The sequence below is a fragment of the Macaca thibetana genome, chromosome 1 (genome assembly GCF_024542745.1).
Source record: "Macaca thibetana thibetana isolate TM-01 chromosome 1, ASM2454274v1, whole genome shotgun sequence".
In the NCBI taxonomy this organism is placed as follows: domain Eukaryota; kingdom Metazoa; phylum Chordata; class Mammalia; order Primates; family Cercopithecidae; genus Macaca; species Macaca thibetana.
Window position 1 is genome coordinate 66,456,322 of NC_065578.1, and position 25,446 is coordinate 66,481,767.

The following is a 25,446-nucleotide window of genomic DNA, read 5'->3' on the forward strand; positions in this document are numbered from 1 at the left end:
TATCATGAAGTTTTTTTTTTTTTTTAGCAAATTAGGCAATGCACTGATGACAGAACTGATATAAACAACAGTTTCCAGTCATAAAGGCTCTGTGCGTGTGTGTGTATGCACGTGTGTGTGTGAGATTCTGTGCTTGTGAATGCTTTTGTATGTTAAAATACTTGCAAATACCATAAAACACTAATAGCAGGTGGATTAAAAGGGTGGGATTAGGGATGGTTCTTTTTTTCTCCTTTTTATTTCTCCTGTTGAAAATTTTTCTGTACTTTAATTACCACTTTTACAAAGATGTTAAGTATAATTTAAAAAGAAATGACGTAGCCACGTGGTGGCAGTATTCCATGAAGAATGTAATCTACATAGCTTCGTTTCAGTCCTGTGCCTAACATTGGCTTGATTTCTTCTCCGACAATTGTGTTTATAAATTGTCTTGTTTTAGATAACTGATTCCTTGTGAAATTTCCCTCTGAGAATTAAGCACCTCTTATGAATGACTTTAATTTAATGCACCTGGTTAATTTGGAACTATGATAACAAATAGATTCTAAAGGAAGATTGTATTTATTCCCTGTTTGGGCTAATAAAATCCTAGTCAGATATGAAAATTGTTTTTATATGATGCAAATTAATAACAGAATGAGGTTTCATTGCCAAATAACCACCTGTAGTTTATACAACAGAATTACATTAACCTGTATTAAAAGCCAACACCATATATTACTTCTAAATTAAAAATGCTAATTTTAAAATAATAAAAGTGAAAACAAAAATACTACAGCAGCATATGCTATAAGCCCATGATCTTGCTAAATTGAAAATTGTGTTGCCTTTTAATGTAGTATTTTTACTCTTTTTTTTTGGAGATGGAGTCTTGTTCTGATGCCCAGGCTGGAGTGCAGTGGCGTGATCTCAGTTCACTGCAACCTCTGCCTCCTGGGTTCAAGTGATTCTCCTGCCTCAGCCTCCCGAGTAGCTGGGATTACAGGCACCTGCCACCACACCCAGCTGATTTTTGTATTTTTAGTCGAGACAGGGTTTCACCATATTGGCCAGGCTAGTCTCGAACTCTTGACCTTGTGATCCACCTCCCCCCCCACTCGTCATCCCAAAGCGCTGGGATTACAGGCATGAGCCACTGCAACTGGCCAGTATTTTTATTCTTAAAATTTCAAAATAATGGAGATTCAGACTCCTGCCTGAGTTCCCTGCCAATGAATGTTGGCCTGTAAAGATACCACTTTAGATGAATAAACCTGACTGTTGGCCATCAGGCATAACCTTGTTCCCTCAGAGTTTGGTGGAAACATATACCCACGGAGCAAAAGAGACTTAGTGAGACATTGAGAAGCCAAAAAAATTTCTGATTTGTCACAATTCCCGGTGAAACATTTTCCTCTTGCTGTAGAGAAGCCAGAATAAAAAAAAAAAAAAAAAAAAAAAACCCACAGGAAATAACTTTTGGCTTTTCTGACGTTTTCATCTCCTAAAATTCCTCAACCATTGTTCTCAGAAAACTACCCTCCTCACACTTATGCCTGCACCCCGAACAGCTTTTTTTTTTTTTTTTTGAAATGGAGTCTCCCTCTGCCACCCAGGCTGGACTGCAATGGCGCAATCCAGGCTCACTGCAGCCTCCACCTCCCGGGTTCAAGTGATTCTCCTTTCTCAGATGCCCAAGTAGCTGGTATTACAGGCATGCACTACCACACCCGGCTAATTTTTGTATTTTTAGTAGAAACAGGGTTTCACCATGTTGCCCAGGCTGGTCTCAACTCCTGGCCTCAAGTGATCCACCTGCCTCGGCCTCCCAAAGTGCTGGGATTACAGGCATGAGCCATTGCGTCTGGCCAGACCAGCCTTTTTCAAAAATTTCTGAAGCCCCATAGGAACCTTTTCATTGGAAATGTAGGATCCTTTTCTCAAAGACAGTCACATGAGTCACATTGCTCCTTATACAAGCCTGTGATATCTCAGCCTCAAGTTGTGATTTCTCCCTGCCTCCAAAAGTAATTTTTTTAAAAGAAAAATTTGAGCACTGAAATCAGAATGACAGAATACACAGGGCTTGAATCAGTCTCAGGGATCCAAGGCTTAGAGCCATCTTCAGAAATGTCTTCTGCCAGTTGGGAGAATTGTGACCTTGAAGTCATTTCTGTCAGCTTTTAATTATCAGGAAGGGGAAGACCGGCAAGGCTGCACCAGGACCCCTTTGAGTTCAGACTGAAAGTAAGGTGCCAGGATTATTCACTCCGCCTTGGTCAGAAGCATTCATTAGCAGTGTCCTGACAGCCTTTATAACTAGACCAGGCTGCCAGGATCTTTGCCAGCGGGAAGAGAGCAGAGAGAAGTCATTGGTGACATCCCACGCCGGTGTTACAACACCAAAGTGCCTGCTAACCAAAATTAGGTTTCTTATGAGGAGCCAGGAGAAGGTGAACAGCATCCCAAAGATTGTGCAAAGGCAAAAGTGACACATCTTGGAGACCTTCAAGGAAATCTGAACCTTATTGCACCATCAATTGCAAGGAATCAAATAGAGATCAGTTATCGTGCATTTTTTCTGGCTCAGTAAAATAAAACTCCTTGGTATTTGCCACCTAGAAGCCTCATGAAATTAGTGGACACACCTTGAAGTTTTACAACCTAGGTAGATTATAATTGCCCTTGCAGTGTTTTCTCCTTTGAGATTTACCCAATTAAATAAAAGGAAGAAAAGACACACACTCGAAGGCCATTGCTTTTATACCACCCTTCAAGTCCATTAAAGTTATTGGTTTACTTTAGTCCTCTCTAAACAAGGGAAGAAACTCTGTTGGGAAATTTGGCAAGCGGAGTGCAAAATGTAAGAAACTGATGCTCTTTCCTTTTGGTTTAAGTTCCCCAGGTCACATCAAAATCATCCCAACACAACACATGGAATTCTGGGCTAACAGTTGCTTCCATCTCCACAGGACACCTTACTTCTGGTAAGAAAATACCACTTAGACTTTTCGAGTAGTCTTTTAGTAATTGCCCATTTTAACCCATCATACTGAAAAAATCACATCAGGTGTTAAGTTTCTGGACAATAAGATATGCCTTATGCCCTCCATAGGAAAATGTAGACAAAGTACAAAGATCTGCTTAAAACTGAACGTAAGAAGTGGCTTAGGTGGATTTTGCCAGATTTTGCAATAGATTGTACACATTTAAAAAATTTATTTATTTATTTTATTTTATTTTTTGAGACAGAGCCTTGCTCTGTCACCCACGCTGGAGTGCAATGGTACGATCTCGGCTCACTGCAACCTCCGCCTCCCAGGTTCAAGCAATTCTGCTGCCTCAGCCTTCTGAGCAGCTGGGATTACAGGCATCCACCATCATGCCCAGCTCATTTTCGCATTTTTGTAGAGATGGGGTTTCACCATGGTAGCCAGGCTGGTCTTGAACTCCTGACCTCATGTGATCCACCCACCTCAGCCTCCCAAAGTGCTGGGATTACAGGCGTGAGCCACCGCACCCGGCCACATTTTTAATAGCTGCTAGGGCTCAAGACCCAAAAACTTCTTTCAAAACAAATTAGTTACCTATCTTGTGCTAGGACTTCTTGAGACATCTTCTTCAATCTTCAAAACAACCCATGAGATAAGTGTTATGCATCTATTTTATAATGAGGAAACTGAAACTTAGGAAAATTTCATGAGCAGTAGATTTTGAAGAATGATGACAAATTTCACACATTCTATCTCACACAAAAAGTTAAAAAAAATCAGTATGATTGTGACCAGCTTTAGACATTGTTACAGCAGTCGGGAATTCTCACCTGTGTCAGACAAGCCAAATGAAGTTCACCACTAAGAATTTACATGAAATTTGCATGCACAAGCTGACCACATTTGCTAGATGCACTTCTAAAAACCCACTGACATCAGATACATGTAGCCCAACTTTCTCAAACAAAAAGTTGTTTCCTGGGGTAGTTGTGCACTCTGGAAAAACAGTCACTTTGTGGCCCAAGGTGAAGGTTAACGTTGCTTCCCCCTACCCTTTCTCCTTTGAGACCTTTGCTTTGAGCAGAGTAGACAGAATCGTAATTCTGGTATCACGTGAACACTAATACTTGGTTAAAATTATTTTTCTTTCCTTTCATTAGACAACAGAGAAGACATTGGACTTTTATTGGGAATGATCGTCTTTGCTGTTATGTTGTCAATTCTTTCTCTGATTGGGATATTTAACAGATCACTCCGAACTGGGTAGGTTTTTGCAGAATTTCTGTTTTCTGACTTAGACTACATGTATATGTGTCACCAAAATTTAGTCATTTCAGTTGTTTACTAGAAAAATCTGTTAACATTTTTATTCAGATAAAGGAAAATAAAAGGAACAATGTTTAATAAGTACTTACCCATGCCAAACTCTTTACAGATTTCTTTCCTTTAATCCTCAAAACAACCCTGCCAGAAAAGCTTCCTGATCTATTTTGCAGATGACTTAAATGAGGCTTAAAGAGGCTAAGTCCTCAGCCCAGGATCACTGAACACTAAGCCCTGAGGCCAAACACAGCTGATATTAAAGCCCATTTCTCTCCTTTACTACACGGCCTTTTCCATTGTGCCTCAAATTTACCTACAGTGCCTGGATTTTTGAGAGTGGTGAAGTCACAAATTGCCTTGTTTTAAAAGAAAAACTTCAGTCAAATTAAATTTAAAGGAGTTTAATTGAGCAATGAATGTGTGAATTGAGCAGCCCCCAGAATTACAGCAGATTCAGAGAGACTCCAGGGATGCCTTGTGGTCAGAGCAAATGTACAGAAAAAAAAAGAGAAGTGACATACAAAAATCGGCAGTGGAGTACAGAAACAGCTGGATAGGTTATGGGTTGGTGTTTGCCTTATTTGAACACAGTTTGAACACTTAGCAGTCTATGAGTGGTTGAAGTATGGCTGCTGGGATTGGCCAAGACTCAGCTATTGTTACAGACACATACTACTAAGTTAGGTTTTCAATCTTGTCTGCCTATTAGGCTAGGTTACAGTTCATCCACAAGGACTCGAATATAGAAGTATGGAGTTCTTCTCAGATCATATTCAGTTTGCCTTAATAATTCCCCCCTTTTGATGATTTTCTCAATTTTGAGAGACTGACCAAAACTTTAGTCATTGATGTCACTATCACCATTGTAAATGTACTTACATGGTCTTGAAACCCACTGGGAAACAGTAGAACAGTGGGTTCTGTAAGGTGGGAACAAGGACTGAGTAGAAGGTACCTTCTTATGCTGAAACATCCTGTTTATAGGAGAAAAACAAAACCTGGTCTGTTCTAGGATCTATGTGTTTCCTTAAAGTCTTAGCTTGATTATGTCGTATTTAGCATGAGCAACTCCATTTTGTTTTGGTTTGGTCTGTTGGAGTCTAGTGCATGAGCTCAGTCCAAAACAATGGCCTCCCATAATTTTGTTTTAAAAAAAAATCCCCGTTTTTGGTCAGGTTCTCACTTAGGTGAGAGTATGACCAAAACTTAGGGCCTCAGTGCCACTCTCAGTTACCATCATTTTGGGTTTCTGGTCTCAGTGTGTAATTCATAGGTTACGGTGTCCTGATGGTCACACATTTCTTTTAGCTCTTGTTATTCCAGTTGAAGAGAGACCATTTGACATTCTAGAGATAGCTGCTTGTAAACATTTAAAATCTTTGAGAGAATACAGTGTACCAGGGAGATTACTATTAGGACTATTGGGAGAATAATACTAAGAGTCTGGAGCATGTTCTTTACCCAGGGTCCTCACAAGCCAAACCAACCATCTAAAATCAAATACATGAAAGAATGAGCTAGACGAAGAGTCTACTCACTTAACTCACTAACTAAGTGATTTTTTTCATTAATCCCCTACAACTGAATCACTATAAATACCCGATGTTTTCTCCATAGGCCATAAGTGTCAGCAGCTGTTTAGCCAATACTTTTCTGTTTGGCCAATTATACTATTTCACGTAACTTTCACAAGAGAATTTAAAGTTTGTTGTGTAACCATAGCCTTTACAGTAGAATCTGCTATAGAACCTATCATGAGGGATACATTTCTAATCAGTGCCTCTTTTACCTCAAAGTATAGAAAAAAAGACCTAACAAATGATGTCCTTCTAGAAGAGTGAAGGCCTCCTGGCAATGTTCTCTTTAGCCCATGATGTGGGTTAAGAGGAATGAATCAATGTTCTGTTTCTGACTGATTATGAACTCTTAAAATTCCTCAGCTGCATTGGGCCTTCATCTTTTATCCACCAAAGTATAACGTTATCCATGTATAAGGCTGGCTGCAAAATCCTTCACAAATAAACATATACCCCATAATACACACATAACGGAACTCCTTTTCACTTCTACTGTTCATAGAGGCATAAGCAAGAAAAAAAAATATTCAAAGGTAAGAGTCTCATGATAGCAGAGAAGTCTGAATCCATGATTTTGGGATAAGCTGCTCACATTAAGCACGCTGTCATCTGGGGAGAAACTGTCCTGGTTAGCTTTACCTTAAGGGTTGCAATGGGTGTGGAAGGACCCTTCTCAGTTGTGAGATTATGAAAGTTGTGGGACCTCTGAAACTGAAGTTCAAGGTCCCAAAGTTTTGCTGTAGTGTGGATGGCAAGGACAGTCTTTCTCTAATGTTCTCAGAAGATTCATTCTTTGGGTTCTAGATTGTAAAGGGGTGGATTGTCCTCAGTGAACCATAAACAGCTTTTTTTAACCATGTAAAAATATACTGTAGCATAACAATCTACTATTATAACATCAGTCTTCTTGCATGGGAAAGCTTTCATACAACCAGAAAATACGCATTGAAAGTGACAATTGAGTGAAATCTCTTACAAATATTTAAATGTCTCATCAAGTAGCCAAATGTACTTGAAGCTTTGATTGTTTTCCCAGGAATATGGGTTTGACAAACCAAACATTGTTTATAAGCATTTTAGTAGTTTATAAGTCACCACGCAAACATATTTAATTTGGATCATTTTATCTTTTCCATTACGAGTCGCGGAATGCAGAACTTTTAATAATAAAAGCCTGAAGGACTCTGGAAGGACAAAGTGACCATCTTGGTTCTCCATAAGTCCATGCTTAAAAATGGGTTTATGTCCTCTTGAATACCAGTTGTTTCTCCAATTTAGGTGCATAGCACTGATAACTGATGAGTTATCATAGGTAATTTGACGTAGATCATGGAGTTTATTCAAATTGTATATCTAAACAATTTTAGTATTAGCTGATTTAGCATGCTGATTTCTGTTTTTTTTTTTTTTTTTTTTTTCTTATACTTTAAGTACTGGAGTACATGTGCAGAACGTGCAGATTTGTTACATAGCTATACATGTGCCATGGTGGTTTGCTGCACCCATCAACCCATCAAGGACATAACCCATGCAAAGGACATTAACTCATCCTTTTTATGGCTGCATAGTATTCGATGATGTATGTGTGCCACATTTTCTTTATCCAATCTATCATTGATGTGCATTTGGGTTTGTTCCAAGGCTTTGCTATTGTGAACAGTGCTGCAATAAACATACACGTGCATGTGTCTTTATAGTAGAATGATTTATAATCCTTTGGGTTATACCCAGTGATGGGATTGCTGGGTCAAATGGTATTTCTGGTTCTAGATCCTTGAGGAATTGCCACACTGTCTTCCACAATGGTTGAACTAATTTACACTCCCACCAACAGTGTAAAAGTGTTCCTATTTCTCCACAGCCTTGCCAGCATCTCTTGTTTCCTGACTTTTTAATGATCGCCATTCTAACTGGCATGAGATGGTATCTCATTGTGGTCTTGATTTGCATTTCTCTAATGACCAGTGATGATGAGCTTTTTTTCATATGTTTGTTTGCCACATAAATATCTTCTTTTGAGAAGTGTCTGTTCACATCCTTCACCCACTTTTTGATGGGGTTGTTTTTTTCTTGTAAATTTGTTTAAGTTCCTTGTAGATTCTGGATATTAGCCCTTTGTTGGATGGGTAGATTGCAAAAATGTTCTCCCATTCTGTAGGTTGCCTATTCACTGTGATGATAGTTTATTTTGCTGTGCAGAAGCTCTTCAGTTTAATTAGATCCCATTTGTCAATCTTGGCTTTTGTTGCCATTGCTTTTGGTGTTTTCATCATGAAGTCTTTGCCCTTGCCTATGTCCTGAATGGTATTGTCTAGGTATTCTTCTAGGGTTTTTATGGTTTTAGCTCTTATGTTTAAATATTTAATCCATTTGAGTTAATTTTTGCATAAGGTGGAAGGAAGGGATGCACTTTCAGCCTTACGCATATGGCTAGCCTGTTTTCCTAACACCGTTTATTAAATAGGGAATCCTTTCCCCATTGTTTGTTTTTGTCAGGTTTGTCAAATATCAGATGGTTGTAGATGTGTGGTGTTATTTCTGAGGTCTCTGTTTTGTTCCATTGATCTATATATCTGTTTTGGTATCAGTACCATGCTGTTTTTGTTACTGTAGCTTTGTAGTATAGTTTGAAGTCAGGTAGTGTGATGCCTCCAGGTTTGTTCTTTTTGCTTAGAATTGTCTTGGCTATGTGGGCTCTTTTTTGGTTCCATATGAAATTTAAAGTATTTTTTTCCAATTCTGTGAAGAAAGTCACTGGTAGCTTGATGGGGATAGCATTGAATCTATAAATTACTTTGGGCAATATGGCCATTTTCACGATATTGATTCTTCCTATCCATTAGCATGGATTTCCATTTGTTTGTGTCCTCTCTTAATTCCTTGAGCAGTGGTTTGTAGTTCTTTTTGAAGAAGTCCTTCACATCCCTTGTAAGTTGTATTCCTAGGTTTTTTATTCTCTTTGTAGCAATCGTTAATGGGAGGTCACTCATGATTGGCTCACTGTTTGCCTGTTATTGGTGTATGGGAATGCTTGTGGTTTTTTGTGCATCAATTTTGTATCCTGAGAGTTTGCTGAAGTTGCTTATCAGTGTAAGGAGTTTTGGGGCTGAGACGATGGGGTTTTCTAAATATACAATCATGTCATCTGCAGAGACAATTTGACTTCCTCTTTTCCTAATTGAATACCCTTTATTTCTTTCTCTTGCCTATTGCCCTGGCCAGAATTTCCAATACTGTGTTGAAAAGGAGTGGTGAGAGAGGGCATCTTTGTCTTGTGCCAGTTTTCAGAGGGAATGCTTCCAGTTTTTGTCCATTCAGTATTTTATTTGCTGTGGGTTTGTCATAAATAGTTCTTATTATTTTGAGATACATTCCATCAATACCTAGTTTATTGAGAGTTTTTAGCACTAAGGGCTGTTGAATTTTGTCAAAGGCCTTTTCTGCATCTATTCAGGTTATCATGTAGTTTGCATCTTTAGTTCTGTTTATGTGATGGATTACATTTATTGATTTGCCTATGTTGAACCAGCCTTGAATACCAGGGATAAAGCTGACTTGATTGTGGTGCATAAGTTTTTTGATGTGCTGCTGGATTCCGTTCACCAGTATTTTATTGAGGATTTTCGCATCGATGTTTATCAGGGATATTGGCCTAAAATTTGCTTTTTTTGTTGTGTTTCTGCCAGGTTTTGGTATCAGAATGATGCTGGCCTCATAAAATCAGTTAGGGAGTATTCCCTCTTTTTCTACTGTTTGGAATAGTTTCAGAAGGAATAGTACCAGCTCCTCTTTATACCTCTGGTAGAATTCGGCTGTGACTCCGTCTGGTCCTGGACTTTTTTTGGTTGGTAGGCTATTAATTACTGCCTCAATTTCAGAACTTGTTATTGGTCTGTTCAGGGATTTGACTTCTTCCTGGTTTGGTCTTGGGAGGATGTATGTGTCCAGGAATTTATCCATTTCTTCTAGATTTTCTGGTTTATTTGCGTATAGGTGTTTATAGTATTCTCTGATGATAGTTTATATTTCTGTGGGATTGGTGGTGATATCCCCTTTATCATTTTCTATTGCATCTATTTGATTCTTCTCTTTTCTTCTTTATTAGTCTTACTAGTGGTCTATCTATTTTGTTGATCTTTTCAAAAAACCAGCTCCTGGATTCATTGATTTTTTGAAGGGTTTTTCATATCTCTATCGCCTTCAGTTCTGCTCTGATCTTAGTTACTTCTTGTCTTCTGCTAGCTTTTGAATTTCTTTGCTCTTGCTTCTCTAATTCTTTTAATTGTGATGTTAGGGTGTTGATTTTAGATCTTTCCAGCTTTGTGATGTGGGCATTTAGTGCTATAAATTTCCCTCTACACACTGCTATAAATGTGTCCCAGAGATTGTGGTATGTTATGTCTTTGTTCTCACTGGTTTCAAAGAACATCTTTATTTCTGCCTTCATTTTGTTATTTACCCAGTAGTCATTCAGGAGCAGGTTGTTCAGTTTCCATGTAGTTGTGTGGTTTTGAGTGAGTTTCTTAATCCTGAGTTCTAATTTGATTGCACTGTGGTCTGAGAGACAGTTTGTTATGATTTCCATTCTTTTGCATTTGCTGAGGAGTGTTTTACTTCCAATTATGTGGTCAATTTTAGAATAAGTGTGATGTAGTGCTGAGAAGAATGTATATTCTGTTGATTTGGAGTGGAGAGTTCTGTAGATGTCTATAGGTCCTGCTTGGTCCAAAGCTGAGTTCAAGTCCTGGATATCCTTGTTAATTGTCTGTCTCACTGATCTGTCTAATGTTCACAGTGGGGTGTTAAAGTCTCCCACTATTATTGTGTAGGAGTCTAAGTCTCTTTGTAGGTCTCTAAGAACTGACTTTATGAATCTGGGTGCTCCTATATTGGGTGTATATATATTTAGGATAGTTAGCTCTTCTTGTTACATTACTCCTTTTATCATTATGTAATGCCCTTCTTTGTCTCTTTTTATCTTCGTTGGTTTAAAGTCTGTTTTATCAGAGACTAGGATTGCAACCCCTGCTTTTTTTTTTTTTCTTTCCATTTGCTTGGTAAATCTTCCTTCATCCCTTTATTTTGTGTGTGTCTTTACATGTAAGATGGGTCTTCTGAATACAGCACACCAATGGGTCTTGATTCTTTATCCAATTTGCCAGTCTGTGTCTTTTAATTGGGGCATTTAGCCCATTTACATTTTTTTTTTTTTTTTTTTTTTTTTTGAGACGGAGTTTCACTCTTGGTGCCCAGACTGGAGTGCAATGGCGCAATCTTGGCTCACTGCAACCTTCACCTCCCAGGTTCAAGCAATTCTCCTGCCTCAGCCTCCCTAGTAGCTGGGATTACAGGCATGTGCCACCACACCCAGCTAATTTTGTATTTTCAGTAGAGATGGAGTTTCTCCATGTTGGTCAGGCTGGTTGCAAACTCCCGACCTCAGGTGATCTGCCCACCTAGGCCTCCCAAAGTGCTGGGATTACAGACATGAGCCACCACACCTGGCCTAGCCCATTTACTTTTAAGGTTAATATTGTTATATATGAATTTGATACTGTCATTATGATGTTAGCTGGTTATTTTGCCCGTTAGTTGATGCAGTTTCTTCATACCATCAATGGTCTTTACAATTTGGTATGTTTTTGCAGTGGCTGGTACTGGTTTTCCTTTCCATGTTTAGTGCTTCCTTCAGGAGCTCTTGTAAGGCAGACCTGGTGGTGACAAAATCTCTCAGCATATGCTTGTGTGGAAAGGATTTTATTTCTCCTTCGCTTATGAAGCTTAGTTTGGCTGTATATGAAATACCAGGTTGAAAATTCTTTTCTTTAACAATGTTGAATATTGGCCGCCACTCTCTTCTGGTTTATAGTGTTTCTGCTGAGAAATCCACTGTTAGTCTGATGGGCTTCCCTTTGTGGGTAACCAGACCTTTTCCTCTGGCTGCCCTTAACATTTTTTCCTTCATTTCAACCTTGGTGAATCTGATGATTTGTGTCTTGGGGTTCCTGTTCTCGAGGAATGTCTTTGCGGTGTTCTCTGTATTTCCTGAATTTGAATGTTGGCCTGTCTTACTAGGTTGGGGAAGTTCTCCTGGATAATATCCTGAAATGTGTTTTCCAACTGGGTTCCATTTTCCTTGTCACTTTCAGATACACCATTCAAATGTAGATTTGGTCTTTTCACATAGTCCCATATTTCTTGGAGGTTTTGTTTGTTTCTTTTCATTCTTTTTTCTCTGATCTTGTCTTCTTGCTTTATTTCATTGAGTTGATCTTTAATCTCTGATATTCTTTCTTCTGCTTGATTGACTTGGCTATTGATACTTGTGTATGCTTCACAAAGTTCTTGTGCTGTGTTTTTCAGCTCCATCAGGTTATTTATGTTCTTCTCTACACTGGTTATTCTAGCTAGCAATTTGTCTTTTCTTCAAGGTTCTTAGCTTTCTTGCATTGGGTTAGAACATGCTGTTTTAGCTCAGAAGAGTTTATTACCCACTTTCTGAAGCCTACTTCTGTCAATTCATCAAACTCATTCTCCATCCAGTTTTGTTCCCTTGCTGGCGAGGAGTTGTGATCCTTTGGGGGGGAAGAGGCATTCTGGTTTTTGGAAATTTCAGCTTTTTTGTGCTAGTTTCTCCCAATCAAGCCAGTGGATATTAGCTTGCTGGGCTCCATGGGGGTGGGACCCACTGAGTCAGGCACCAGAAGGAATCTCCTGATCTGCTGATTGTGAAGACTGTGGAAAAAGTGCAGTATCTGGGCTAGAGTGTACCATTCCTCCCAGTACAGTCTCTCATAGCTTCCTTTGACTAGGAAAGGGAAATCCCCCGACCCCTTGTGCTTCCCGGGTGAGGTGACACCCCACCTTTCTTAGGCTCACCCTCCATAGACTGCACCCACTATCCAACCAATCCCCATGAGATTAACTTAGTATCTCAGTTGGAAATGCAGAAATCACCGCCTTCTTCGTCGATCTCTCTGAGAGCTGCAGACAGGACCTGTTCCTATTCAGCCATCTTGCTAGCTCTCTAGCATGCTGATTTTTCATGCTGGTTTAGCATGAAAATCTGGCAGAGTATTTTCATGGTATTTAATTAATTTTTGTTCTACTTCAGTTAGCAGTTTTATAAACCAGTTAGTCTTTTTATTAAAGTTTTAGGGATTCTTACCCAGTCTAAATGATATGAATTTAAAGTTATTAGAAACCTGTATTCAAGAGTGCTTTTTAGGGTCCTTTTTATCCTTTCATGAACTTTCTAAAAGATACCATATTCTAGGATTTTGCGTGTTTGTGAAGCTTTCAGAAATTGCATTAGCATTAAGTAATTAACTTAATGTAATGACTTCAAATAGTGATAGTTAAAAACACAGTTCACAAGGAAATATGGTTATCTCTGTGGTCTATGATAACTTAACATAATAACCTTAACTATGATTGAAAGGATATATTGAGACAATAGAATTTTAGAAATCCTATACAATTTTGGAACATATATTAATGTTATTCATTAAAATATAACCTGAAGAAGATTAAACATTGTTTTTATTTTGACAATCCCATGTAACTAAACATATCAGATAATTCTGTTTACCTCTCCTTTGGATGCTTCAAGGGCCCTCTGTAGCATCCAAAAGTATGGGGTTAGAAAGATAATTTTGAAGCTGAAATTTCATTTTGGGAAGCCTATAAAATACATTAAAGGTTTAAAACACTTGATATTATGCTTAACCAGTTTTGACCATGAGGTGAGATTCTTGTAAACATTTTATAACCCTTTACATATTTTTGTCAAAAAGCAGATCAGTGCTCTAAGAAAAATCTGTTGTGCTTTTATTTCAATTTTAATTTACAGAAAAACTTAACAATACTCATTTATCTTTAGCCAATGTCTGCACAGAATTTCTTTTTATAAGATTAACTTTTCACAAACCTTCCACAATGTATTCAAACCTTTAGCTTTATTTTAATTTAAAACAATCTTTTCACCCTCTAACCTAGACAAAAATTTACATTCCTGTGCCTTATAACCTTCTAGCAAAAATGCATTTTAGTTTCCTTATACACCTTGCATGTAAATCTATTTTCAGTAGTCATGACTACATGTTGTAATGGTAACTGTTAGCAACTTTTAATTTGGTTGCATAAATTTCCTTTCATGTATCCTTTCATGATTTATACAGACCATCTGTGACATGCTTAGACTTTCTGAATTGTCCTAATCATCTCTCTTTTTAAGCAACCAGTTTACTTTAGGACAAGAATTTACTATACAATATCCTTTCTTATATAAAATCTATTTTCTTTATAACCTATTTTGCATAGCTAGGGGAGCATGGCTAATTCCACATATCCCCAGGCCTTATTGAGAATCTAATGTCTCCAAGGTAGGTAAATTGAACAGTTTTCAAAAGTTAAAGCAGTTTATGACCTTAAAGCATTAATCAACCTAATATCTGACCTGTCTAATTTAGACAAAATGCCTTTATTTTACCAATAATCTTTAAAGCTGTTTTTATTTCCCAAATATTACTAAAGTTACATGAACTAAGACATTACAATTTTTATTTTTTCTTCCAAAATGTTTTATCTAAGCCCTTATTTTTCTTTAAGCCAATTACTTAGAGCTCTTTTATATAAACATCATACACACAACATGTATATAACTACACAGAGAACAAGATCCAGTAGTTGTAGGATTTTTCATTTGCCAGTTTCTTCATTGGATTACTGAACTTGGAGTGGAGCCCATCAAGAAATGGCTAGGAAAACATGCAGTTTCTGGGGTCTAATAAGCAGGCACAGCTGGAAGTCAAAACGGATTTTGAGAGAGATCTATTTGCTTTTAATTCTTGGGGTTCCATGAGGAAAACAGAGGGTTTTTTTTTCCAAAACAGGGTCAGTTGCACCTTCATTATTTTTCCCAAGGAGTCCTAGGCTATCAGAAGCTATCTTAGGGCCTCTCATGTGTGCCTTAAGAGTGACAAGACAAAACGGAGAAAAATAATTCAGTCAACTGAGAAGAAAAAACCTTTTTCAGCAAAACAAGATCCACAAAAAGAAAAGATACAAAGGCAGCCAGGTGCCATGGCTCACACCTGTAATCCCAGCACTTTGGGAGGCCAACGCGGGCGGATCACAAGGTCAGCAGATCAAGACCATCCTGGCTAACACGGTGAAACCCCATCTCTACTAAAAATACAAAAAATTAGCTGGGCATGGTGGTGGGCACCTGTAGTCCCAGCTACTTGGGAGGCTGAGGCAGGAGAATGGGGTGAACCCAGGAGGTGGAGCTTGCAGTGAGCCGAGATTGTGCCTCTGCACTCCAACCTGGGCAACAGAGCGAGATTCTGTCTCAAAAAAAGAAAAAAAAAGAAAAGAAAAGAAAAGACATAAAGGCCTTTTAAATATACCTATAACTTGACTATCCACTTTTAATTAAGCTGACTCTTAAATATAGTGCGCTTTAAAAAATCCTTTTAAAGTTCTTGTTACCCAACTTTAGCCATGCCAAGTGGCCAATATTTCTGGCTTTTGAACTTTACCTCCCAGGTGCTCAGAGAAAGGAAAATTCAAGACAATTCATGGAAGGGAAGAGAATCAACAAATGGTAAAGTTCATGCAGGTATCAAATCAGAAAGGACTCATTCCTTAACCCAGGAATCGAACCCAGGCCACCACTGTGAAAGTAAAAAACTTTTGCTACTGAGCTACAGTACTGGGCAGTCTCCATTGTGCTTCCCAGAAGGACTCCAGAGTAGTTAATTTTGAACTTGCAAAGACTTTTAACTACTCAACATAATTTTTAGAGCTAACTGTGACATGAACCCTGAAATTCCTGTTCCCTTGAAGGCAGAGACCAAGAGAAAGTACCACCATGTGGCTACAAAGTCAAGCTCCCAAGGATGTAAAACAAGATGGAGACCTCATCCAGTTTTTTTTTTTTTTTTTTTTTTTAATGTACTTCAGTGTGTTGTTGTTCGTTTGGAATGATCCATTGTAAGTTATCTTTAGTAAGATTTTGTGATTTCTGTAAGACTATGCTGCCTCCCAAACCTAATGTATAAACTGGAAAGAACTCTGCTTTTCAGAAATTAAGGATCTCATTTTTACCTAAAATATTGGCTTTGCTTTCAGGTTCCCTTGATAAACTTAGCCAATGACTTTTCCTACCTAAATGTGCAAGAAAAATGAAACAAAGGTGTAGAAAACAAAAATCCCTGTGAATTTCCAAATGCCAAATTTTACAACCCCTGCAATAGTACCATTTACTGCCAGTTTCTTTCTGACCTAGTCAAATCTAAGAGGCCTCTAACTGGATCCAATCCAGTTAATTACTGATCAAATCCCATCCTGGACCCAGTTCAGTTTCTGTTGTGACTTCTGAACCCAGTTTGGAACAGAAATTTGCTCAAAGAAACTTGGAGAGTTCAAAACACAAATCTGTGGAGCTCTGAAATTCAAGAGAGAAGTTACCATGATCCCCAGCTACTCTGAGAGATCAAAGGACACAAGTAGGCCCAACAGGTTCCTTGCTTGTTCCCTCAGTGCTCCTGGGAGTCATTAGAAGGTCTAATTCATATCCCACTTCTGACACCATCTAGTAAAAGAAAAACTTCACCAGTTTAAAGGAATTTAATTGAGCAATGAACAATTTGCAAATTGGGCAGCCCCAGAATCACAGCAGATTCAGACAGACTCTAGCGATGCCTTGTGGTCAGAACAAATTTATAGACAAAAAAAAAAAAAAAAAAAAAAGAGAGAGAGAAGTGACATACAGAAATTGGCAGTGATGTACAGAAACAGCTGGTTGGTTACAGGTTGGCATTTGTCTTATTTGAACACAGTTTGAACACTTAGCAGTCTATAAGTGGTTGAAGTATGGTCCACTGGGATTGGCCAAGACTCAGTTATTGTTACAGGCACATACTCCTAAGTCAGGTTTTTGCTCTTGTCTGCCTGTTAAGCTAGGTTATAGTTCATCCACAGGGATGCAAATACAGAGGTATGAAGTCCTTCTCAGGCCATATTTAGTTTGCTTTGACACTTGAATTCCACCCAAACAAATCAGCTTGAATCAGTGTGAAGAGAATTGTGGCAACTTTTAAATTTGTCAATTCCTTACCAATTGTGTTGGTGTTTTAGCATTCAGCCCGAAAGTTCCTTAGTCTTGGCCCCCTTCAGTTTTTTCCCTCCTGTGATGGTATTAATAAAGATCTATGCTTAGTTATTTAAAATGAGACTTTGAGAAAAGCAAGACACTTAGATTTCTAAATTTTACTGATGCATTGAGTATTTCCTTTTTTTTTTTTTTTTTTTTTTTTTGAGATGGATTCTCGCTTTGTCACCCAGGCTGGAGTGCAGTGGCCGGATCTCAGCTCACTGTGAGCTCCGCCTCCCGGGTTTACGCCATTCTCCTGCCTCAGCCTCCCGAGTAGCTGGGACTACAGGCACCCGCCACCTCGCCTGGCTAGTTTGTTGTGTTTTTTTAGTAGAGACGGGGTTTCACCGCGTTAGTCAGGATGGTTTCGATCTCCTGACCTCATGATCCGCCCGTCTCAGCCTCCCAAAGTGCTGGGATTACAGACTTGAGCCACCGCACCTGGCCGCATTGAGTATTTCTAAGCTGCTGATTGACTAGAGTTGTTTGGTGTGGCAGTTCCCCAGTATGTCCAGTTGCTCACAAATTTTGACTTGAATGTTCTTTGCCAAATTGGCACTGAGTTTCTCCTTCTTGCCATCATTTGCTTCATGAAATAATCTTTCTTTCATTTACATTTGTAATCAAATGCAGTAGAAATATTTTGAATGAGCTATTCTAAATAAAGTCTACTAATGATTTCTTATCTAGATAGGTTTTTCACTCAGAACTTAATATTTCAAAATTTAAATTACACATTAATAAACATATCCCTAATACCCTTGTGAGGAGGGCAAACTAATATGGAATTTTATTTGAGGCTGTTTTAAAATATACTTGATTATAAAGTCCCTTGAAATATTTTAATGTTCAAATTAATACCCCCCAAAAAATCAATATTTGTGTTATTATTTAAACATGTCCTAGTGTAAAAGTTTAAGTAACACTAAGTTCATAACTAAGAATAACTTAAAAACTAATTTTCAATTCGTGACAACAAAGGAGGAAAGAGGGCAATTCTTTGCTCATTTAATTATTTAAATAAGTACTCTTTTTAAAAAGATGAAACATGAGATAATTTCAATATATTTATTTTACATTTGAACAGATACTTTTATTTAATACAACTATTATCTATAAAAGCCTTAGTTCAGAAACAGAAGTGAGCAAGAGAAAGCAAAACATTTTATTTATTTATTTATTATTATTACTATTTTTTTTTGAGACAGAGTCTCACTCTATTATCCATGCTGGAGTGCAGTGGTGCGATCTCGGCTCACTGCAACTTCCACCTCCTGGGTTCAAGTGATTCTCATGCCTCAGCCTCCCAAGTAGCTGGGAATACAGGCACACACCACCATGCCCAACTAATTTTTGTGTTTTTTGGTAGAGATGGGATTTCATCATGTTGGCCAGGTTGCTCTCGAACACCTGGCCTCAAGTGATCTGCCCGCCTTGGCCTCCCAAAATGTTGGGATTACAGGTGTGAGCCAACGTGCCCAGCCCAAAACATTTTAAACATAATAAAATCAAAAGTAGGTAAATATATATATATAATATATATTTATTATATTATATATTATATATTATATATATTATGTATTATATAATATATATTATTATATATTATATATTCCTTATATATTATAATATATTATATATTATATAGTCCTGGGTTAAGGAATGAGTCCTTTCTGGTTTGATACCTGCATGAACTTTACCATTTGTTGATTCTCTTCCCTTCCATGAATTGTCTTGAATCTTCCTTTACCTCTGGGAGGTAAAGTTCAAAAGCCAGAAATATTGGCCACTTGGCATGGCAGGAGTTGGGGAACAAGAGCTTTAAAAGGATTTTGTAATATATATTATATAATATATATATTCTCACTGTATCAGTGTGCTGTATAAAAAATTACTCCAATAGCATGAATTTGCTAATTTGGTCTAATTTTAAATACAGAAGAAAGTGTGAATTAGTAAACAAAACAAAAAAGAACGGAGTCATAAGACATTGTATAAAGATGGGTAAAGAAATAATTTTTACCCTGAAGTCCAAGGTCAAATTGGGCTAGCAAAGTTCACTTAGCCATTTTGGTTGTTATTTAGTACGGATTCTTAAAGAACCTATGTAAACAAATAAGTTTGATCTGTTGCTAACAGATCCATTGTTAATATGTAAAAAGTTGTCTGAGATCAGTTTAGTCTCTTCTAAGTTCTTGGTACAACATTTTTGCCCAAACCAATTTGTGCTGTCAATGCAGAGAGTGTTTTTAAACACAGTGGCAGTGCTAATAGATAGCTTGGGGGAAGAAGTGGGATGTTTATGGCTTCTCCCTTTTCCTTCCAAAGCCCCACCCCACTGATCCTTAATAAGCACACAGTCTAGGTAGAAACCAGTTCTCACTATGCCACACAACTGCAAGACATGTTCCCCAGCCTCCTTCTCCATCCACATCAAGAAAGTTTGGAGCTATCACCATCATTACTACCCTATTTGAAATAATTACAAAATCTAGAATTAGAAGAGCTTAAATTTTAGGGCTTTGTTATGTAACATTCTCTTTTTAAATATTCGGTAGTTATGGTCACCTTGGAAAGTTCTACAAAATATCCCTTAAGTTTTTCAGACTTTCCCACATGGGTATCTTCTGGTTATAGTAGTTTGCTCTATTTAATATGTGTACAGTTTCACTGCTAGGATGGTTCTCCCACTTATCTTGAATCTAGTGTGAGTGTTTTGAAATGTTTTTGCTCATTAAAAGAAGCAGAGCAATAGAGATGAGAGGAAAATCTGAAAAGATAATGACACAATTTCCCACTTAATTTTCATTAAGTAAGAGATGAAAACTTTAGCTTCTGCATCAGGAAGTTTGATTTTTTTAATTAATTTTTTCTTTGAGTAAGGGTCTCACTCTGTTGCCCAGAGTGAGTGTAGTGGCATGGTCAAAGCTCACTGCAGCCTTGACCTCCCAGGCTCAAGCGATCTTTCCACCTCAGCCTCCCAAGTAGCTGGGACCACAGGCACGCACCACACACACCCAGCTAATTTTTTAATATTCTGTAGAGACAGGGGTCTGGCTATGTTGCCCAGGCTGGTCTCAAACTCCTGGACTCAAGCAATCCTCCCACCTCAGCCTCCCAAAGTGCTGGGATTATAGGCATGAGCCACTGTGTCCGACCTAGGAAATTTGATTTTTAATATACATTTTATTGTAGTTGACTTCCTAATCTCCTATATGATTGCCTGCTTCTTCTAATGTGTCATTTTTGTTTTTTTAGGATTAAAAGAAGGATATTATTGTTAATACCAAAATGGCTTTATGAAGATATTCCTAATATGAAAAACAGCAATGTTGTGAAAATGCTACAGGTAACCTAACATCATCCAACAAAAACTGAGTGGCAATTGAGACCAAGAGTGCAGTCTAATAATTAGGATAGAATTTCCATTCAAATAAATAAATGTGCACACATATTAACATAATTATATAGACATATGTAAAAACAAAATTGTACCTGTTTCAAACCATACATAAAAGAGATGAGACAATAGAGTTGGGGGAAAGAAAGCGGAAGAAATAAAGAAACAAAACTGTTCAAAAGAGAAACGTGAAGTGGAAGATTGTGGGCCTCATGCACGAGTCACCTGGTGACCAAGCAATTGGTAGATGTCTTCAGGAACAAAGGGAGTAGGGAAGAAAAGCTCAATGAAATGAGCCTCAAAGACTCAAAGGGCTTCTGTTTCACATGAGATGGAGAGCCAGGTGGAGCCCAAGAAGGACATCATTTTACTCTTTAAACCCGGTGGAATTTGAGAAAAGCAATATGAGAGAACTGTGAACAATAGTGTCACGTGGGTGGGCTAGGTTTCCATTCTGGCGAAGAGAAGGCCACACACCAGGAAGCCCCTGAGGGTACAGGGACTTCACTGATTATAAAGGAGGGAAGGAGCAAGCTAAAGCTATGTGTGTTACTGATAACCCCTGGCCCTCGGGCTTGGCTGTCAAGGGGCTCAAAACCCAATCCAAGGGACAGACACATCATCCAAGGCTCACAATGCAGTGATGTAAGTGCAATGATAGAAATGAGCCCAAACATGTGGTGGGAGTGGAGAGAAGTCACTGAAAGGTGAGGAGTTGCTCAGGAGAAACAGAGGAAATTCAAAGTCAGGGGGACACCTGGGGGTTAGAACAGCATGTTGGGTAAGAAGATGAGGTATTTGTAAAACAAATAGAAGTGACTCTGTTTCAAGCCCTGGTGAGCCTATTAGCTAACTCTTTCCCCAACCTCATGTCATCTGAACAAAGGGTTTCTAGGCTAAAAATAAAATACTTTTTAAAAGTTCAAAGACAACTGGTCAACAGAATAGAGTCTGAGTTCTGTAACACAAGACTTCTGTGATCTGATCCACTCACCATCCAGCTTTTACTACAGCCACTCCTCACGTCAAGCTTTTTGTTGAAGCAACACCCATTGTGCTGTTCTTGCCAAGACCTGGCAAGCTCCCTAAGGAGGTTGGGCCCAAAGAACATTGGAATGACATTTCATGTCTCTTTATTCAAGAACTCCCTCTTTGCTACATTCCCTTTCTATTCTGGGCTCCTGGAATTAGAGGCAAACCTTAGGGTTTCCCTCAGATAAGGTTTTGTTTTCTGCCCAAGAGACTAAGGAATGGTGTCTTGGTCTGCTTGGGTGGTTTAAACAACAAATATTTATTTGTCACAGTGCTAGAGGCTGGGAAGTCCATGATGAGGGAGCCAGTCAATTCACTTGCTAGTGACGGCTCTCTTGTGGACAGCTGACTTCTCACATGGCAGAGGAAGAAATCATTTCTCTCCTGTCTCTTCTTCACTAATCCCATTCATGAAGGCTCCACCCTAGTGACCTAATTACCACCCAAAGGCTCCACTTTCAAATAACATCACGTTGGTTTCAACATGGGGGGGCTGGGGAGAGAGTACACAAACATTCAGCCCATAACAGGGAGCTATAATATTATAATTGTGTTGGGTAACAGTTGGCCCAGGAAGGCCAGCCATCTGTTGGAAGGCCTCAAGTCCATTTATAGCCCAGAAAAGTCATTAGGTTAAAAAACCTTCACCCACCCTCCTGATCATCACAAACATGTCTGAATTGTGAGTAGCTTTATTGATTTATTTATTTACTTATTTGTTGTTTTTTGTTTTGAGACAGAGTCTTGCTCTGTCACCCAGGCTAGAGTGCAGTGGCATGATCTCAGCTCGCTGTAACCTCTGCCTCCTGGGCTCAAGCAATTCTCCTGCCTCAGCTTCCCGAGTAGCTGGAATTATAGGCTTGCGCTACCATGCCTGGCTAATTTTTGTATTTTTAGTAGAGATAGGGTTTCACCATGTTGGCCAGGCTGGTCTCAAACTCCTGGTCTCAAGTGATCTGCCTGCCTTGACCTCAAAGTCCTGGGATTACAGGCCTGAGCCACTGCTCCCAGCCACTATACACCTTGAGAACCTCAGTACCAAGCGTTTGTCACATGCTCATTCTCAGTATGTGAGCAAAATAGGATTCTCCCCAACCTTTTTTATTTAAGCAACAAAATATTTTCTTGTAACAAGAAATATTAATATTAATATTCTTGCCTCAGAAGACCAATTTTTAAAAGGCCCTAAAATTAAGTAATAAGTTAATATGTAAGACTCAACTTTTCTCTTTAAAACTTTTAAACTGAGAAATGTGCTTAAGAAATGGATTATTTTTACTATTGCTTTTCTCCAGTCTTCTCATGTAGAATTTAATAAAGATTTGGAAGCAAGCAGGATAACAAAAGACAAAAGGAGGAAATCGTATGGGAAGATAAACAATGTGAGAAAAGGGAGGGAGAAAGCAAAGTTGAAAGAAAGCAAAATTCCAGTCCTCATTCAATTATCCGGTTGGTTCCTTTAAATGTCTTTTGTAAAACAAAACAATGTCTTTTTTTCCTAGGAAAATAATGAACTTATGAATAATAATTCCAGTGAGCAGGTCCTATATGTTGATCCCACGATTACAGAGATAAAAGAAATCTTTATCCCAGAACACAAGCCTACAGACTACAAGAAGGAGAATACAGGACCCCTGGAGACAAGAGACTACCTGCAAAACTCGCTATTTGACAATACTACGGTTGTGTATATTCCTGATCTCAACACTGGATATAAACCCCAAATTTCAAATTTTCTGCCTGGGAGAAGCCGTCTCAGCAATAATGATGAAATCACTTCCTTAACACTTAAACCACCAGTTGACTCCTTAGACTCAGGAAATAATCCCAGGTCACAAAAGCATCCTAATTTTGCTTTTTCTGTTTCAAGCGTGAATTCACCAAGCAGCACACTATTTCTTGGAGAATTAAGCCTCATATTAAATCAAGGAGAATGCAGTTCTCCTGACATACAAAACTCAGTAGAGGAGGAAACCACCATGCTTTTGGAAAACGATTCACCCAGTGAAACTATTCCAGAACAGACCCTGCTTCCTGATGAATTTGTCTCCTGTTTGGGGATCATGAACGAGGAGTTGCCATCTATTAATTCTTATTTTCCACAAAGTATTTTGGAAAGCCACTTCAAAAGGATTTCACTCTTGGAAAAGTAGAGCTGTGTGATCAAAATCAACATGAGAAAGCTGCCTTGCAATCTGAACTTGGGTTTACCCTGCAATAGAAATTGAATTCTGCCTCTTTTTGAAAAAATGTATCCACATACATATCTTCATGTGGACACGTTTTCATTCCCTTGGATAAATACTTAGGTAGGGGATTCCTGGGCCATATGATAAGCATATGTTTCAGTTCTACCAATCTTGTTTCCAGAGTAGTGACATTCTGTGCTCCTACCATTACCACGTGAGAATTCCAGGAGCTCCATGCCCTTTTAATTTTAGCCATTCTTCTGCCTCATTTCTTAAAATTAGAGAGATTCCGAAGGTGGAACATGCTTCATGGTCACACATACAGGCACAAAAACAGCATTATTTGGATATTTTTTATGAAGTGTCAACTATTTCCTCTTTCTTTTCCCTCATTGAAAGATGCAAAACAGCTCTCTATTGTATACAGAAAGGGTAAATAATGCAAAATACCTGGTAGTAAAATAAATACTGAAAATTTTCCTTTAAAATAGAGTCATTAGGCTGGGCATGGTGGCTCATGCCTGTAATCCCAGCACCTTGGGAAGCCGAGGCAGGTGGATCACCTGAGGTCAGGAGTTCGAGTCCAACCTGGCCAACATGCTGAAACCCTGTCTCTACTAAAATTACAAAAATTAGCCGGGCATGGTGGCAGGTGCTTGTAATCCCAGCTACTCGGGAGGCTGAGGCGGGAGACTCGCTTGAACCAGGAAGGCGGAGGTTGCACTGAGCTGAGATTATGCCACTGCACTCCAGCCTGGGCAACAAGAGCGAAAAAAAAAAAACAAAAAACAACAACAACAGAAAAACAAAAAACAAAACAAAAAAAAAAAACAAGAATAACTAATGTTTGCTTGCAAAGGGAGAGGCAAGTTTAATTTTCGTTTTATCACTTGAAGTTCTCTTGAGTAGATAAAAATGTAGCCCCAAATAACAAAATAAGTGAAGAATAGAAACAGAAGAGAAGTTAATTAGTCGTTTGTTGTATTATTTTTCTCCCCTACTCTCCATTCAGGTATCAGGGATTTGATCTTAGTGTGATTTGGGAGTAACAGAGCTGTGAAACAATGATGTGTGGAATCATGGGTTGCTGTCTTCATTTAAATCAAGAGTGATGGTCTTGTTCTCCTGTGGCATAGTTGGGATATTATTTACACTATAGTAGAATCTATGAGAGGTAACAGATGCAGGATCAGCAAGATGTAACTTTTTGGTTACAAACCAGATATATGCTAGAAAATTATTGTTAAAACAGGTATTTGTTCAGTACCTGTTTTGACAGCAAATACTTGCTGAACCTTCCATTGCCCCATATCCCATGTCTCCTGCAGATATCACTAGTCAATCAGAACACGCCTTTCTGCTGAGCTGTACAAGTGGCCTCAGAAGCCTCCCAAGCAGTGCTCCTTATGGCCACAATCCATAAGGACTGGGGTGGGAGATTAAATCCGTCTACCAATGAGGTCAGTATGGAAAAGTAGTTGATCTTTAAAATGTGAAATGCATATTTTAAGCTGAGAAATGTTACCCAGCAGACTATTGTGATTAATATTTATGGACAAGGACAACTTTTTCGAATGACCGGAACAGTTTAAAATAGAGTAGAGCAGGGCATGTAAATTCATGCCTATAGTCCTAGCTACTCTGGAGGCTGAGGCAGAAGGAACACTTGGGCCCAAGAGTTAGATACTGCAGTGCCCCATGATTGATGATCATTTGCCAGAGCAGCAGAGCGAGACCCCATCTCTAAAAAATAAATAAATAAACATTCATTCATTCATTCATTCATTCATTAAAA

The 25,446-nt window shown here is 38.5% G+C and overlaps 1 protein-coding gene across 1 annotated transcript in view; it reads left to right on the top strand.

The window, feature by feature from the left end:
• Window positions 1-24,143, top strand: part of IL23R (interleukin 23 receptor) — an 86,406-nt gene extending 62,263 nt beyond the window's left edge. Inside the window, exons 8-11 of the mRNA XM_050763863.1 lie at window positions 2,877-2,966; window positions 4,133-4,235; window positions 20,289-20,379; window positions 22,965-24,143. Coding sequence (XP_050619820.1) covers window positions 2,877-2,966; window positions 4,133-4,235; window positions 20,289-20,379; window positions 22,965-23,615 — 935 coding nt within the window. The 3' untranslated portion in view covers window positions 23,616-24,143. The remainder of the gene's footprint in view (window positions 1-2,876; window positions 2,967-4,132; window positions 4,236-20,288; window positions 20,380-22,964) is intronic.
• The last annotated feature ends 1,303 nt before the right edge of the window (window positions 24,144-25,446 follow it).